The 15,750-nt window shown below is 43.4% G+C and overlaps 1 protein-coding gene across 1 annotated transcript in view; it reads right to left on the bottom strand.

The window, feature by feature from the left end:
- Positions 1-15,750, bottom strand: part of LOC310855938 (CUB and sushi domain-containing protein 3-like) — a gene marked incomplete at its 5' end in the record, with an annotated part of 374,665 nt that overhangs the window by 246,145 nt on the left and 112,770 nt on the right. Inside the window, 6 exons of the mRNA XM_083761135.1 lie at positions 6,886-7,073; positions 7,912-8,050; positions 8,528-8,722; positions 13,789-14,115; positions 14,822-15,004; positions 15,450-15,562. Of these exons, the coding sequence (XP_083617261.1) occupies positions 6,886-7,073; positions 7,912-8,050; positions 8,528-8,722; positions 13,789-14,115; positions 14,822-15,004; positions 15,450-15,562 (1,145 nt within the window). The remainder of the gene's footprint in view (positions 1-6,885; positions 7,074-7,911; positions 8,051-8,527; positions 8,723-13,788; positions 14,116-14,821; positions 15,005-15,449; positions 15,563-15,750) is intronic.

Raw genomic sequence — 15,750 nt, 5'->3', positions numbered from 1 at the left:
TAAGATCTTACCGTTATTGCTTTTCGGTATACTCATCAACAAAAGATGAATGCACTTGAGAGTAAAACAAAATGAAAACCAGGCACTAGCCTAGTGGTCTGCTTTAAGTCAATAATACAGATTTAATAATGGTTATGAATAACAACTGAGTGGCAGGCTGGCAGCCTCACTTTCTTTGAAGATTACTGCTATACTTTTTTTTGTAGGGATGGCTATTTTAGGCCTGATTACATTCAGATCATCCAGATCATTATACCCCATCCATCTACACTGTAGATGGATGGGGTATAATGATCTGGATTCTAGATTCTACAGCATCTGTCATACAGTATATTCAAACAGCATGCTTGACATCAGGATATAAAATATTTTCCTTTTCAGCGTTGCATCAGTCAATTGCTTGCTGCCCGTTTCAACTAGGCATTGACGGAAGTGCCTGTCCTATTTGTGTTGTGAAGCACTGGAAATGAAAGGCAGTGACCGAATACTCCACAAGATATGGAAGTTTGCTTGTTAATGTTAAACATGCAGACACATTATAGTTCCCAAAGGCAAAGATACCTTAGCTTCTTAAAGGTCAGAGAAATTCTATGAGCAAGTGGGTCACGCACATAATTCTGTCTCACCTCATCCTACAAACAAAATGCAAGCGACTTTGCACGGAGGCAACCACTTTAGCAGTAGACTCTGCTGAAATTGTCTAGTTGATATTAGACCCTCCAGAAAAATGTATTTACTGTATTTGCATAATAAGCCAAACGCCGCAGATTATGCAGGGGTACATTTATTTCCAAAAGGGTGCATAATCGCGCAACTTATTTAGCAACTCCCACATATTTCACCGCATATTTCACAACTTCCTGCAATTTCACCACATAAAATCACATAAAAACCTCCATATTTGGAGGGTCTAGTTAGTACCACTGTCCAAGAGAAAATGAACTTCTGGTTTTGCAGTTTGTTTTTACACCCTGCTCAACTACAATAACTTCATGCTGACATTTCCTGCTTTTACACCATTACACGTTCATGTGTGGATGATGAGATTGGCTCCCAAGAAATTACTTACTGTATTTATCAAGTGCTGAGCTGAGCACTGCAAGTATAATCTCTCAGCAAAGAGCTTTGCTGTTATTTATTGTCTCCACCAGGCCGAAGGCATGGGGAGAGTACGCTTTGCACTCCGTCCGTGTGTGTGTGTGTGTGTGTGTGTGTGTGTGTGAGAGAGAGAGAGAGAGAGAGAGAGAGAGAGAGAGAGAGAGAGAGAGAGAGAGAGAGAGAGAGAGAGAGAGAGAGAGAGAGAGAGTGAGAGTGAGAGTGAGAGTGAGAGTGAGAGTGAGAGTGTGTGTGTGTGTGTGTGTGTGTGTGTGTGTGTGTGTGTGTGTGTGTGTGTGTGTGTGTGTGTGTGTGTGTGTGTGTGTGTGTGTGTGTGCTTGTGTCCGTCCGTCCGTCCGTCCGTCTGTCTGTCTGTCTGTGTACAGCTAATCTCCGGCACCGTTAACCCGGTAGATGCCAAATTTTGCACACACACTCCCTGGATGCCAACGATGAACCTCTGCCCCATATTTTCCAGAACGGCCTGTTATAACGCCACCAGGAGGCCGACTTTTGGAGGGAAAAAAAGTTTTTATATTACTCCTCCAGATTCTGTCCAAGCGCAAATCGTTACACACTTTGCAGGATTGGCCCGTTTTGAACAAAAAGCCTCAAATCATGAACAGAGCGTGCAATTTATGTGAAATCTTTCACAGACTTTCCTACTAGGCTGAGGAATATATCCCACCCTTTTCACATTGGCCTGTTATAGCGCCACCAACAGGTGGATTTTAGCAAAACACATTTTTGGAACAAAATGCCAGAACGGAGCGTGCAATTTACGTGAAATCTTTCACAGACTTTCCTACTAAGCCGAGAAATATATCCCACCCTTTTCACATTGGCCTGTTATAGTGCCACCAACAGGTGGATTTGTGCAAAACTATTTTTTTAACAAAATGCCTCAAATCATCCTATTGCCATCCAAGGCGTGAGAAGAACATTTTCACATTGGCCTATTATAGGCCACAACCTGACCTGCCCTGGTGGAGACCTGTGCCCAGAGGGGCACTTTTTCTAGTTTCTAATTAATTTAGAATGAGTTGGATATTCAAAAGAAGAATGCAGAATTGCCGATTGACAATGAAGGGAAATGAAGGGAAATGTACGTCATCTTGTCCCTAACACAAACATTAAATGCCTTAACAATAAAGAGAGTTTAATGTTTGTTTTGTCCGTGTTTGTTTTATATCACCTAATCATAACAATCATAGCATATCATGAGTTATACTTTAATATATTAGCGCCCGTCACTTAAGGTCACACGGGTGTGAAGAGTCCCAGAGGGGGACTCGCAGCGAGTGTGGTTCATTCAGCTAAAAACCACTCACTTGTGTTTCAAATCGTATCCTTTGATCGCCTGGTGATATAACTACACTACTGTGACTGGCAGTCTGGCACAAGGTAGGATCTGGGCTCTGGCCAATAACACATACAAATGTATAATTTATCACTGATGGTTTCTGTGTGTTTGTGTGTGTGTGTGTGTGTGTGTGTGTGTGTGTGTGTGTGTGTGTGTGTGTGTGTGTGTGTGTGTGTGTGCGTGCGCGCGTGCGTGCACACACGTTACGTGCGTGCGCGTGCGTGCGTGCGGGCACTGTATGTGTACAGTATGTGTACTGTACATGCGTGTGCCCATCTCGCACATCCCCCTTGCCTTATGTTACCTTAATAGTCTCCTCATCTCTGCTCATAGTCATACTACAACTCAAAAATGACAGTTGGGGGGGTACAACTGTACAAATACATGGTGCATGTGTGTGTATGTGTACAGTATGTATGTGCGTGCGTGTTGTGTACAGTAACTGTCGCAGACATTGTAGACATAACAAAAATGTTGATATATATTTACCCTGTCTGTGGTTCAACCCCATTGCATTACGCACAATGTCACGGACTAAACAAGCTAATGAAATGAGCTGTTGTCCCACTTCAATGTGTCATGGCATCAGGCCCTAACAAATCAGTCAGCATATTATGGCCGATCTCTAGATCTCTAGTAGATGTAATGGAATGAAATGGAATGAAATAGGGCTGGCCGAAACTATGGAAACGTGAACACTATCGGAATATCATGGTGCATACTGTATGTAACCAGAATGGAAATGCTGATTATGGTATCCTGAACATTATCGGAATATTAATGTGAATACATAATCAGGAGTGAAAGGCTCATGTGGAGTATGATGTTTAATGACAATTGAATGCAACAATCTCCCTCTCACTCCCTTTCCCTCCCTCTCTCTCTCTCTCTCTCCCCCCATCCACCTTTCTCTGTCCCTCAGTCGAACGAACACGCACATAATGTAGACTATATAGAGTCCATCTACCATTCATCATTATCCAAACTCACCAGCACAATTAGTAGAGAAAAGCATTCAAAACCAAGGACAGTGGTACTTGCATGACCATCTCACGCATTCTCTTGTTGCAATGTTTTACCAATGTCATTGACAGCTGAATGTCTACATAATACCAAGTAGAGTCACATGGGACAAGAATCAGTGCAACAATACAATAGCCTTTCCACAGTGTGAAATACTTCAAAATAATCAATATAATCTCTAAATCTGTTAGCACTAAATGGTTCAGTGAACTCCCTGAACGCACTCAAACTGTGCCTATATGGATGTACTGTATATCGATTGGTGTACTTTTGAGGGAACATATACCGTGCACAGAAAAATGCATAAACACTGTAAGGAAAACTGTTCTGGACAGCTTGTCCCCTGCCTTTCCATAAAAAGAGAAGCTTATACAAAACCTCTAACTGGGTCAGGTACTGTAGATGGCCCATGGGGTCCTTAAGGGGGTGACAGGGTTTCCCCAGCTAAATGATTGATAGTTAGGAAACATAATAAGACCCTTACAGGTCTGTAACTCTGAGTGTGCACAAAAATCAAACCTTGCGGTTCCATTTGGTTCCATTTGTACACTCTCAGGAGTTATGGAGGTCCGTGGCCTAATACATGCCAAACTTGGGGTCCTTGAAATTAATATGTTTGAGAACCACTGCGAGAGATATTCTCAGATTTTCCCTGCCAGTCTGCACATTTGAAACCACCCTTCTGCCTCTTGTTTCTCTAACCTTCAGGTTACTGCTACCGACTGCAGTAAGAAGTGATTCAAGGTGCATAGAACATATGGCCTGGGCACTGAGAATACTGACAAGACATTTTGAGCAGGTCCATGTTTCAGAAAAGGACCTACAGGGAATTTGTTATCGATTCCGTAAATGCATACCTTTCCCTAAAAACTTGACCAGATCAACCCTTTGTTGACAAAATCCACTATTCATAGTGTTATTTTATTCTATAAGGTCTTCCTCTGGAAAGTACTGAATCGGTTCATTTTGAGTCAGATTCTTCTCCATTCAGCTGTTTTCAAATCTACTATACTAGGAAGTAACCCATGAAGTAAACAAAAGCATGTGAAAGAATGTAGTTGGCAGATCACTGCGTATAATTGAATATAACTAGAGTCTGCCAAGCTATCTAGTTGTATAACAATATAACGCCAGCTCGCTGTCTGCATCAGGGTTTCCTGCACAATGTTGTTGGCATGGCGCTGCGCCATGCTTGAAATAAATTGCGCCATGCCAAGCTTCCAAAAAAAAGGGGGGGCTAGTGAATTAAGGTTGTGTGTGTCATATGAAATGTCCAGTACCTCCCCAAGTGCCACCCCAGTGTCTGCCCTGCAGTGTCTGTCTAGTGTCTGCCCAGTGCCTCCCAGTGTCCCCCTGAGTGCCTCCCCAGTGTCTCCCCAGTGTCTCCCTGAGTGCCTCCCCAGTGTCTCCCCAGTGCCTCCCCAGTGCCTCCCCAGTGTCTCCCCAGTGCCTCCCCAGTGCCTCCCCAGTGTCTCCCCAGTGCCTCCCCAGTGTCTCCCCAGTGCCTCCCCAGTGTCTCCCCAGTGCCTCCCTGAGTGCCTCCCCAGTGTCTCCCCAGTGCCTCCCTGAGTGCCTCCCCAGTGCCTCTCTGTGTGCCTCCCCAGTGTCTCCCCAGTGCCTGCAGTGTCTCCCCAGTGCCTCCCCAGTGTCTCCACAGTGCCTCCCCAGTGCCTCCCCAGTGTCTCCCCAGTGCCTCCCCAGTGTCTCCCCAGTGTCTCCCCAGTGTCTCCCCAGTGCCTGCAGTGTCTCCTCAGTGCCTCCCCAGTGTCTCCCCAGTGCCTGCAGTGTCCCCTCAGTGCCTACCCAGTGCCTCCCCACAGTGTCCCCCCAGTGTCCCCTCAGTGCCTCCCCAGTGCCTCCCCAGTGTCCCCTCAGTGCCTCCCCAGTGTCCCCTCAGTGCCTACCCAGTGCCTCCCCACAGTGTCCCCCCAGTGTCCCCTCAGTGCCTCCACAGTGCCTCCCCAGTGTCCCCTCAGTGCCTCCCCAGTGTCCCCTCAGTACCTCCCCAGTGCCTACCCACAGTGTCCCCCTGAGTGCCTCCCCAGTTTGCCCCTGAGTGCCTCCCCAGTGCCTCCCCAGTGCCTCCTCAGTGTCTTCCCAGTGCCTCCCCAGTGCCTGCCCAGTGTCCCCCCAGTGTCTCCAATAGCAATACAAGAGCAATAATACAAATTAATCTTACTTAGCCCAGCACCATGCCAAAGATTTTTCCTGCAGGAAACACTGGTGCATGCATGCGTGCAAACAGGCATGGCATAGTTATAGTTAGAGCATATTACTGTAATAGATCCTAAAGAATTCTAAATGAGGGTACAGTTAGGGCAGAATTTTACTCTCTTTTAACAGTATATATTGAAGCCAACTCCATGCGCACAGTAAGTCATTAATTCATATTATAAATTAACCCTGTGGTCAGCCAAGCTTCATGCCAGAACTACTTACATTGGCTTGACTTTGAAAAAATACATATGTCTGTGGTGAAAATCTAGAGTTGTTAAAAATAAGAAAAATAATATAATGTTCAGCTGTGAGCTTAAATTAATTTTGTCTAACCCTGGGAACCCAGGCACTTAAAATCATTAGATTAGTTCTCGTGACATGTCACCCACCAGAAACAAGACCCCCATTTCCTTCTCTATATACATGATAGAAAAAATACCATTTGTGTTTCCTTAGCAGAACCCAGAACCCTTACAGGGTATTTTCACCAGATTTACTGGCTATCACACGCCACCGTCAAGACTAACTACTAAAGATGATTGAGTCCTTGAAAGAGGGGCTCCTAAAATGTTGAACTCTCTCCCCTTGGACAATGATGACACCTAAAAGGCTGCTAAAATCATCTGTTCAGACTGGACCTAGTTTAGTTCTGTGTATGTTCTCACAATAGTCTTTACCCTTTGAGACACTGTTCTATAAAGATATTTGTATAGGATACAGTATCTGCTGTGTAAATAGAAGAGCTTGGACAATGTGAGAGACAAGTGAGAAAGACTGGCTTTACATGAAAAGTTACGAAACCTAAATATCATGATAGATTATTATAACAAGAACACGTTTTACATTAGAAGTAGGTCAGGAGTGGCTTATTGTCGGTATCAGCCGGTAACACGCAGGAGTCTGTCCCCGTTACAATGCGCTAGACTAGCCCCTGGGAGATGGATTGCTGAGGTGGAGCGCCACACCTACCATCAGCTCCAAGTACTTCCCGCATGACTTTCTGCACCAAGCTGTGCTACTCATTCGCTGATTTGGTGGGGCCCGGGATCGAACCCAAAGGCGAGACCTCTACCGACTGAGCTACCCGGACACAATTTACATTAACGGTTACACAGTTTTACATTAACAAGACATTAATGTTTAATACACCTGTAAGTAGGCTAGTATTATCAACACTCTGCTCTGACCTTCATAGTAAATTTTGAAGCCACTGTTGGATCGGCTGTTGTCAGTGGTGAAGAGCAGGTACAGGAAGTTACTGCTGCTAAACAGGAACTGTGGCACCTGGGTTCCGTTGAATGAGCCAATCAGAGGAGAGAGCAGGTTGGGGCCATCATGCACCTCCAGGAAGTCATAACTGAGCTCTGTCTGAAACCTGACGTATAATGAAGAAAAGGAGAGGCGATGAAAGAGGGAGGGACAGAGAGATAGAAAGAGTGAGGGAGAGCCAGAGAGGGAGAGAACTGTAGAGCAGATATTATCTGTGTCCAAATTCAATATCTTTTAGAAAACGTTTCAGTCTTGTGGGTGAGTGATGATGTTGAGCACAGAGAAGACTAAGCACTCAGAGCTCGGAAGTGCCCGTCAATAATGATGAGTAACCAAGAACCTTGAGACATTGTTAAAAAAATACAAAAACTATCTTTCTCTGTTATCAATGCAAAGAAATCACCTGTAGGCTCTGCACAATGACAGAGAACCTCGACACATCCAGACTATACGTAGCTTGAGGGAAAATACATTCACAACAAAAGCAGTTTTGTCTTGACTCTTTTTACAAGACTGCAGATCACAGCAGTGAGGTTGCAAGGATAATAAAAATGAACATCTGATTTTATATGAAGATATAAATGCTTTGAAACATGACCATTTCCCCCCTTCCCGTTATTAGTTATTGCATAAGGGACAGAATTGAATTACTCTCAAAATTACTTTCAGCATTTATTTGTATAAAGCAGACACTAAGCTCCATTCCATCTCCTTTAATGCTGTATTTCCAGTTGAACAGCCACCATTTTTTTACAGAAAAGATGTTGTTGCGTATACTGTGTGTGTGTGTGTGTGTGCGTGCGTGCGTGCGTGCGTGCGTGCGTGCGTGCGTGCGTGCGTGCGTGCGTGCGTGCGTGCGTGCGTGCGTGCGTGTGTGTGAGTGGGTGCACGCATGCACATATTTCCCCTCCATGGATGTGTCACTGTAGCAGTGTCATACAGACCTGTCAAAGCTGATCTTGACGGAACGTCCCGCCTCGGCCTCAATGACCCACTCACAGCTCAGGGAGTCTTTGTAGTAACCAGGCCACCCAGGGGACAGGATGACACCGGAGGGCCCAGAGTAGTGGCCCCCACAGGGAGCTGCATGGGGCAAAGGTGTAGGAGCAGAAAATGGAGGAATGAAGAGGATAAAGGAGGATAAAGGTTGAAAGCGTGGGGCGGAGTTGAAGGCAAAGTTAGATGGGGAGGGAGAGTATAGATGGTGGAGTGATGGAAGGGTGTGAAAATAGATGCAAGGAGAAAAGAGGAAGAAGGCAAAAGGAATGAAATAGGTTGGGTTGAAGGAAGTTTAAGAAGTTAAAGAATAAAAGAATGAGTGAGGCAAAAAGAGGAAGCAGGAGGTGAGTGAAAGTGAGGTTAGGATGATAAGACAGAGAGGAACAAGAATGGATATAGTATGACAGGATTTGGTGAATAACAGATGGGTGGAAGGTTGGGGGAGGATTAGAAAAAAGGAGAGGAGGGTAGAGTAGTTCCGTCCATCCCTCCCTTCCCCACTTAGCAATCTGTTCATTCATTGGCCCATCAGACAATGCATTAATTATTCAAGACCAGTACCTTCACACTTGGGTATAAGTCCGCTCCACATCACCTTGCCCTCTTCCAACTGGCACGTGATGGTGTCAGCCCCCTGCGTCTTAATGAAGCCTTCCTCGCATACCACAGAGATGGAGCTTCCCAGCTGAAAGCTGTCCCCAAAGCGCTGTCCATTCAATGGGACACCAGGGTCAGGGCACTCGTTGTGCCCGAATGCTTGTAATGAGAAGAAAGAGAACAAGATCTAGTGAATAAATGAGTAACTTTTTGTGAATAACTAAATGGGGTCTTAGATTAGCATGCAGGGAAAATGGATATAGCCTACTTAGAAAAGGAAAAAATAAACCTCCACCAGCTACTCTAAGACACTTTCCCCCAAAGGCTGCTGCCAGTTAACAACTGATGCCACTTCTTTCATTCTGCACACACCTGTTGACAGACTAAATAAACAATCTATAGAGCCATCATCAGACTTTTAATAAAAATGAAGAATGAAACAAAAAATACTTCAGAAGTTCAGGTAAGATGCTGGTGTCATCTGTAGAAAGGGTCAACTCTTCTGCAATGTAAGCAAATGAGAGTTCCAGCCACTAACCTGTGTCTAGTGCTGCTTACTGATTTACTGTTATTGCTTTCTATGTTTTGACTGAATTTGTCAGACTTGGTATCTGAGCCAGGTATGATGTTTTCACCCCGTCTGGGTATCCAGAGCTAATCTAGCATTCAACAAGAAGGAAATAAAAATCATCAAAATCATTGTGTACGCTGCCAGTAGGCCAAGGAAGTAAATGCCCTCGATTCCCATTGGTTCATGATGCAGTTTCCCCATAATTTGCTGTAGGCCGTGCCCAAGAAATTGGCCAACTGAATTTGAGGTCATTTCACTTCAATCCATAGAGTGACAAGGTTTTGTGTGCAAGGTTTCACCAAATTAGGTACAGTACATCATCTGGAATCAAGTGACAATGAGCTAGAGACACAGATTATACAGATTACACAGATTATATTAATTATTAGCTGCAGCGAATAGTAAACCTAGCCTCAAACATCATTGGGAAGAGACAGCAACAATTAGGCTGTATCTACAAGGAGGTACTTCGTAAAAAAGCTATCAAGATAGCAAACGACCCCTCTCATCCACTCATCCACATCCAATACTTCCCTCTGGTAGATGGTACAAAGTACCAAAAGTTAACCGTAACATTTTTTTTAATTCCTTCATACCAAATGCCATTAAGGCACTAAATGATACCATGTCTCACTAGATTTGTTTGTTTTTCCAATGTATTTGCCACTGTTGTCCTGCACTTTTTTGCCATGAGAAAATAATTGTGTTAAGTGTTGTTGCTGTTGTTGTAACTGTTTGTTTTTTACTGTTGAGATTTCCACACGTGGACAATAAATGAAACTAACTAACATACAGTGTACTGTATCATTATTTGGATCTTCCTCCTGGTACTTTATCATGCTGTATAGAAGAACATTAAGAAACATTGTTAAATGCGAAATATATTATGTCTGCCATCCAGAACTGCTCTTTGTTGCAGAATAAATGAAACCGTTTCATATCACATACAGGAGCAATTATGTTAGATTACTATACATATGCATGGGAGCAGCCGTATAAGACCTCTCACTGCTCTCATTTTGTACATTCATTAGAGCCATCTCCACCATTCTCCTCCCCCGAGAATACACTAATTTCCACATACGTAGGAATACTTCATGCCCACAGATAATCTGTCTTGTGTTTATTATTGAGAAACACGTTATGTCTCCATCTCCAACTACTATAGCTCTGGCGACCACAAACGGTGGTTGAAATTATATGACTCGATAAGTCATACATGCACCACCGTAAGATCTGGAGGCTGAGCAAAAACCTTTATTTCTCTGCTCTTCCATTTTACCTTCCATATTTCACTAATTTGTGGAGAATATGATTAAACATATACTTATGTAACATACATAACATACTTATCTGATGACTTTTCTGAGCATATGTTTTGAGAATGACCACATCCTGGAACTATAAAAGTTCCTATCTGCCAATTAGTTATTAGGTCACTGTAGCACACCGAGTGCTATACTGTGGGTGTTCTTGCCGGCACGATTGGTGAGACCGTTGTGTAATACGCGTGTGCGCTTCATTGACTATATCCAGCCTGGCTGGGTCTGCTGCTTGTGTTTAAATCAAAGTCCTATATAACTTTGCACTGTTGAGCCATCTCTGCTGGCATTCTCTCTAGCATTGTGTTTGTATATATAGTGTATAGATTATTTTTTTAAATAAATGAAAAAAGTAATTGAATGCACTACCAGAAGCAAGGACAGGGGTTTTCACTGAATATGTCATGGCTAAAATTGAGTTTGAAGTTACAATGGGTTTGTATAGGAAGGTGGTGGAAGTGTCAGATAAAATGCAACTTAAAGAATGTCTGCGGTGCTCACAAAAGCCAGAGTAGATGTTAAAATGACCCCAAACATGTTTGAAAGTGAAATATCTCTTTAAAGGGACACTTCACCCCTTTTGTAACCAGATCTTATTTTAATGTTGTTTGGGAGACAAGAAACACTTTCCTGGGGGTTTTTATGTGGGTAATATGTGTTTTTAGATATTTCAGTATTTCAAAGTGTCCATGGACTCCATGATGTCATGGACACTGGGCTCACTTACTTCCTGGACTACAACATGTTGTCTCAGTAAGACAGCCCACCCCCTATCCACAAGGAGGAGCAGTGGACCAAAGCATTATGAGAATTGTAGTCCAGGAAGGAAGTGCGCCCAATGTCCATGACATCATGGAGTCCATGGACACTTCCCAACATTATTTATTATTTATTTAACATCATTAAAAAAGGGGCAAAAGGGGTGAAGTGACCCTTTAAGCCTATAGAATCAAGCCAAACAGTGTCCTGATAAACCTTCTGTTCATGAAAATATAATTGGAAAACGCAAGAAAAGGCACAAAGGTACAAAACTGTGTACATATCCTACTATAAATGTGCCACCGTCTTTGCGTGTGTCTCTGTAGTTCACGAATCTCGAGAACTGTCCGACTGATCAACATAAAACTCGACACGCACATCACCGACGACCGGAGGGAGTTGAGTCCGATCAAACCGATATGCCCATATATAATGGAAATCTGGTTGTCCAGGACGGCCGATATGCCCAGTGCCCGCATGCATGAGCATATACTGATGACATCAGGGATCTCCATATACAGTACAGTATAGGCAAACAATATAGGAAAATATCACAGTCCCTGAGTATGCCAATTTGCCAATAGCCAATTCCCATGTGAAATTTCAGATTGAATGGATGAGGACAGAATGACGGACCGACATGCAAACAGAGCTTTCTTAATTTTTTTAAAAGTATGATAGGATAGTAGGATAAATTACCTCGCCATGTCCCCATTTAGATCAAATTGATCACGCCATTAGTTCAGGCAGGCCACTTATTCAAGCTCATATCTCTGTATGACAAGTAAACACATCAGCTGACAGATGATAAAAAGGGGGGCTTCTGCACAGAACCATACCTCCAAACATAAATGTATTGCATTGCTCAAGCTGCTAATGAATGTTAACTTAAATCTTCAAAGACCCATTTTTGCAAAAGAGTGAATCCCAAAATCAATCCCATCAATCAAATGTGTGGCAAGAGTTTGCACAAGGCAATCCCCTCATGCCGCCAATCTGCTCCCCCATACAGAAATGGTTTGTTGAGATGGCCGAAACAGAGCTATGACCTTAACTCTATCAAACAATGAATCCGGAATGAATCGGAACGCCAAATGTGAGCCAGGCCTAATCACCCATCATCAGTGTCTGAGCTCATTAGCTCTTGTGGATAAAGGGAAGCTAATTACGGGCACTGATATCAGTTAGTCCCCCCTTTGCTACTATAATATTCTCCACAAATCTGAGATGGCTTTTCACTATACTTAAAACATTGCTGCTGCAATTTGTTTTTCATTCAGCCAAGACAGCCATTAATGAGGTCAGACACTGATGTTGGGAGATTAGGCCTGGCTCGCATTTGGTGCTCAAATTAATCATTTGGTGCTCAAATTAATCCCAAAGGTGTTTGATAGGGTTAAGGTCGGAGCTTTGTGAACGCTAGTAAAGTTTTTCCTCAGTCATCTCAATAAACCATTTCTGTGTGGTAATGTGTGGGGGGTAAACAGCCTTTCTGGCACCCGCAAACTGATGCCACAAACTTGGAAGCACATGATCATCTAGTCTATAACAGTGTTTCCCAACCTGGGGTCCAGGGGTCACCAAAGACCAAAGGGGGGCATGAGTCCAACATTTTAAATCCATCCATCCATTTATCTCCAAACGACGGCTCCAGGCTAAGGCGCTATTTTGAACGTCAGGAGTAGATAGAGGCAGAGCGGATCATATACAGTAATTCATTCATTGGGAGATCTGAAGCTCAGAGGTCCTTTGACGAATGACTGACGAATGACAGTTCTTTCTTGACCGTTTACCATATTGCCGAATTTCGTGGAAATGACAGCACAGAACTGCCAAAATGGCGAACAATGGCATAATCAGAAAACACAGGTACAAAAACAATAAGGGGTCTTCGGCCCCCAGGCTTGATCCCTAATAATAATAATAAATATAGCTGCAAGCAGCGATAAGACGGGGTCAAGCCGTAAAAGTAATAAAGTAATAAAGAAAAAAGCTATACGCAATGCCTGTCTTCTAATTAGTAGCTAAATACTACTTGATTACTATACTACTCGATACAATGGTAACTACAATGACGGCAGGACTAACAAGTAACAAGTAAGACTATAACAAGTAATGTTATATAGAGAGGAGTGATGTGATACTCTTCCATGTTCTGCCAGTTAGTCCACATACATGTAGACCATGTTGGACCCAGAGTCGTAGAAGAAGAGTCGCGACACGCTTTGATCTCGCCGCAAAGCGGGGTGCTATTGTTATATCTCATTGAGATAGAATGAGCACTTCCGCAATCCATTGTTACAATGGGAGTCAACGCTAGTGTCGTCACTCTCATCACGCTGGTTGGACCTACAGGGGCTTCCCACTTCCTACCTGTGCATGTCATTGTAGCTGACTCTGTATCACTATGTCATGTCATAATAATGGAATAATGATAAACCCCATAGATTATTATGGCATCGGCATGCATAAAATAAACTGACAACAACAATAGTCTAGTTGCCGTGTGGCCAACCACACTAATAAGCATTGAATTAACCTTTTGTTTTGTTTTTGTTTTCCAAACTACTCACTGCTGTAGGTGATGTTGAACCCTCGCCCAGACATGGAATGATCAGCCTGGAATTCCAACTGCAGAACGTTGCTATTGGACGTCATGTGAGAAGGAACCTCGGCCCCTGAGAAGCGGCCTAGCATCATGGCTCCTGACTGGTCACCGTCTTTGATGGTAAGAAAGTCATACGGTGGCTCGAGGTCAAAGTCATTGAAGGCCAGGTGGATTCTGGAGCCGGGCTCGGAGATGATCAGCCACACACAGTTGAGATTGTTGCCGTAGCCTTCTGGGTAGTCGGGAGACAACACCGTCCCCATGGGTGCCGTAAAGTTGGAGAAACATGGGACTGACCGAGAGAGGCAGAAGTAGATTAGATTCAATATTTAATATTTAATAGTGCAATCAGGGAATTCATTTTGCAACAACTCTCACCTTGTCACATTACAATCTATATTGTAGATTATACATTAACAAAATCAGTGGAGCACAAACTCAGCATTTAGTAACTAGCTCTGTAATTACGAGACAACAGTGTTCTCCTGGGTGGTGCTGCTGAGTTGTTGGAGATTCATGAGATGGCAATGAGTGGATCGGTAGGTGGTGTAAATGAAATACAGAAATATGTCCACACAGCAAAGCCATACACCGTCCCCCAAGGGCACTGCTATGTTACAGAAATACAACTGTAGATATCTGTTATGAAAATGGAAATAAGATTTTTTTTATTTTTATTCTACAGGTATATTTCACAGATGGAATTTTAAGTGTACAAGATGGAACCCTCCCCCTCTCTCTCTCTCTCCCTCTCCCCCTCTCTCTCTCTCTCTTTCTCTCTCTCTCTCTCTCTCTCTCTCTCTCTCAAATGAACCCAAACATAATGCAACAACCATACAGTATGTTATCATATTCCTGTTTATCGGATTGATGTTTGTTTAAACACAATGTATTTTAAAGCCCTTTCACCAACACAATAATCTCTAGTGTTCTAGTGTTATAGTGAACTTTAGTAATCGTTTCATTTCTTGGCTCAGGGAACAATGCTTTCAACTCACATATGCACATGGGGATATTAGCAGACCACTGATTGTTGTTCTGGCACGTTATCATTCTCTCCCCGATCAGCTCAAATCCAAACTGGCATTCAAAGCGCAGTACATCACCGTTTAAAAAGCCACTGCCGTCTTGGTAGCCATACAGAGGTGTTCCGGGGTCACCACAACTCTCTTTGTCAATTTCTGTGAGTAAGAGATGGGTGGAAGAGAGCATGGGTGATGGAGGTATAAGGAGAAGGAAAGGAGGGGAAATAGGGGTAAGTTAAGGATTGAGTAAATTAAATTATCATTATCTATAAAACTACAGGCAAAGAGTATGTCTGTGGATGCAGAGAGAGAGAGACAGAGAGAGACAGAGACAGAGACAGAGACAGAGACAGAGACAGAGACAGAGACAGACAGACAGACAGACAGACAGACAGACAGACAGACAGACAGACAGACAGACAGACAGACAGACAGACAGACAGACAGACAGACAGACAGACAGACAGACAGACAGACAGACAGACAGACAGACAGACAGACAGACATACAGACACATCTTATTGCTGTGGCTGTGACATACAGTCCTCAGACTTTGACGCAGACACAAAGCGAGACAGTGCTGCAGCCTAAGTCAATGTACCTTTATAATTGATCTTGAAGCCGATTGAGCCCACGCTCTCATCAGACTGAAGATGAAGCCACATCTGATGGGACATGCTGACAATCAGGTCGGGGACAAAACTCCCTGTCAGTCTGCAGATAAGGGCCAAAGCAAAGACATACAGGTGTCAAAAGGCCCCCATCAAACTTCAAGCCTATACACAGCAGAAGTCACTAATCAAACATCAACTCAATAGACTGCAGTCATCTTTTAATGAAGATTACACGTTAAATTACATTGACTGGAAATAAACGGAAATCTAAAGACGCCATATAAATAC

The sequence above is a fragment of the Protomyctophum parallelum genome (genome assembly GCF_964188405.1).
Source record: "Protomyctophum parallelum genome assembly, chromosome: 3".
In the NCBI taxonomy this organism is placed as follows: domain Eukaryota; kingdom Metazoa; phylum Chordata; class Actinopteri; order Myctophiformes; family Myctophidae; genus Protomyctophum; species Protomyctophum parallelum.
The sequence above is the reverse complement of the archived record's forward strand: the minus strand, read 5'-3'. Positions and strand labels throughout refer to the sequence as shown.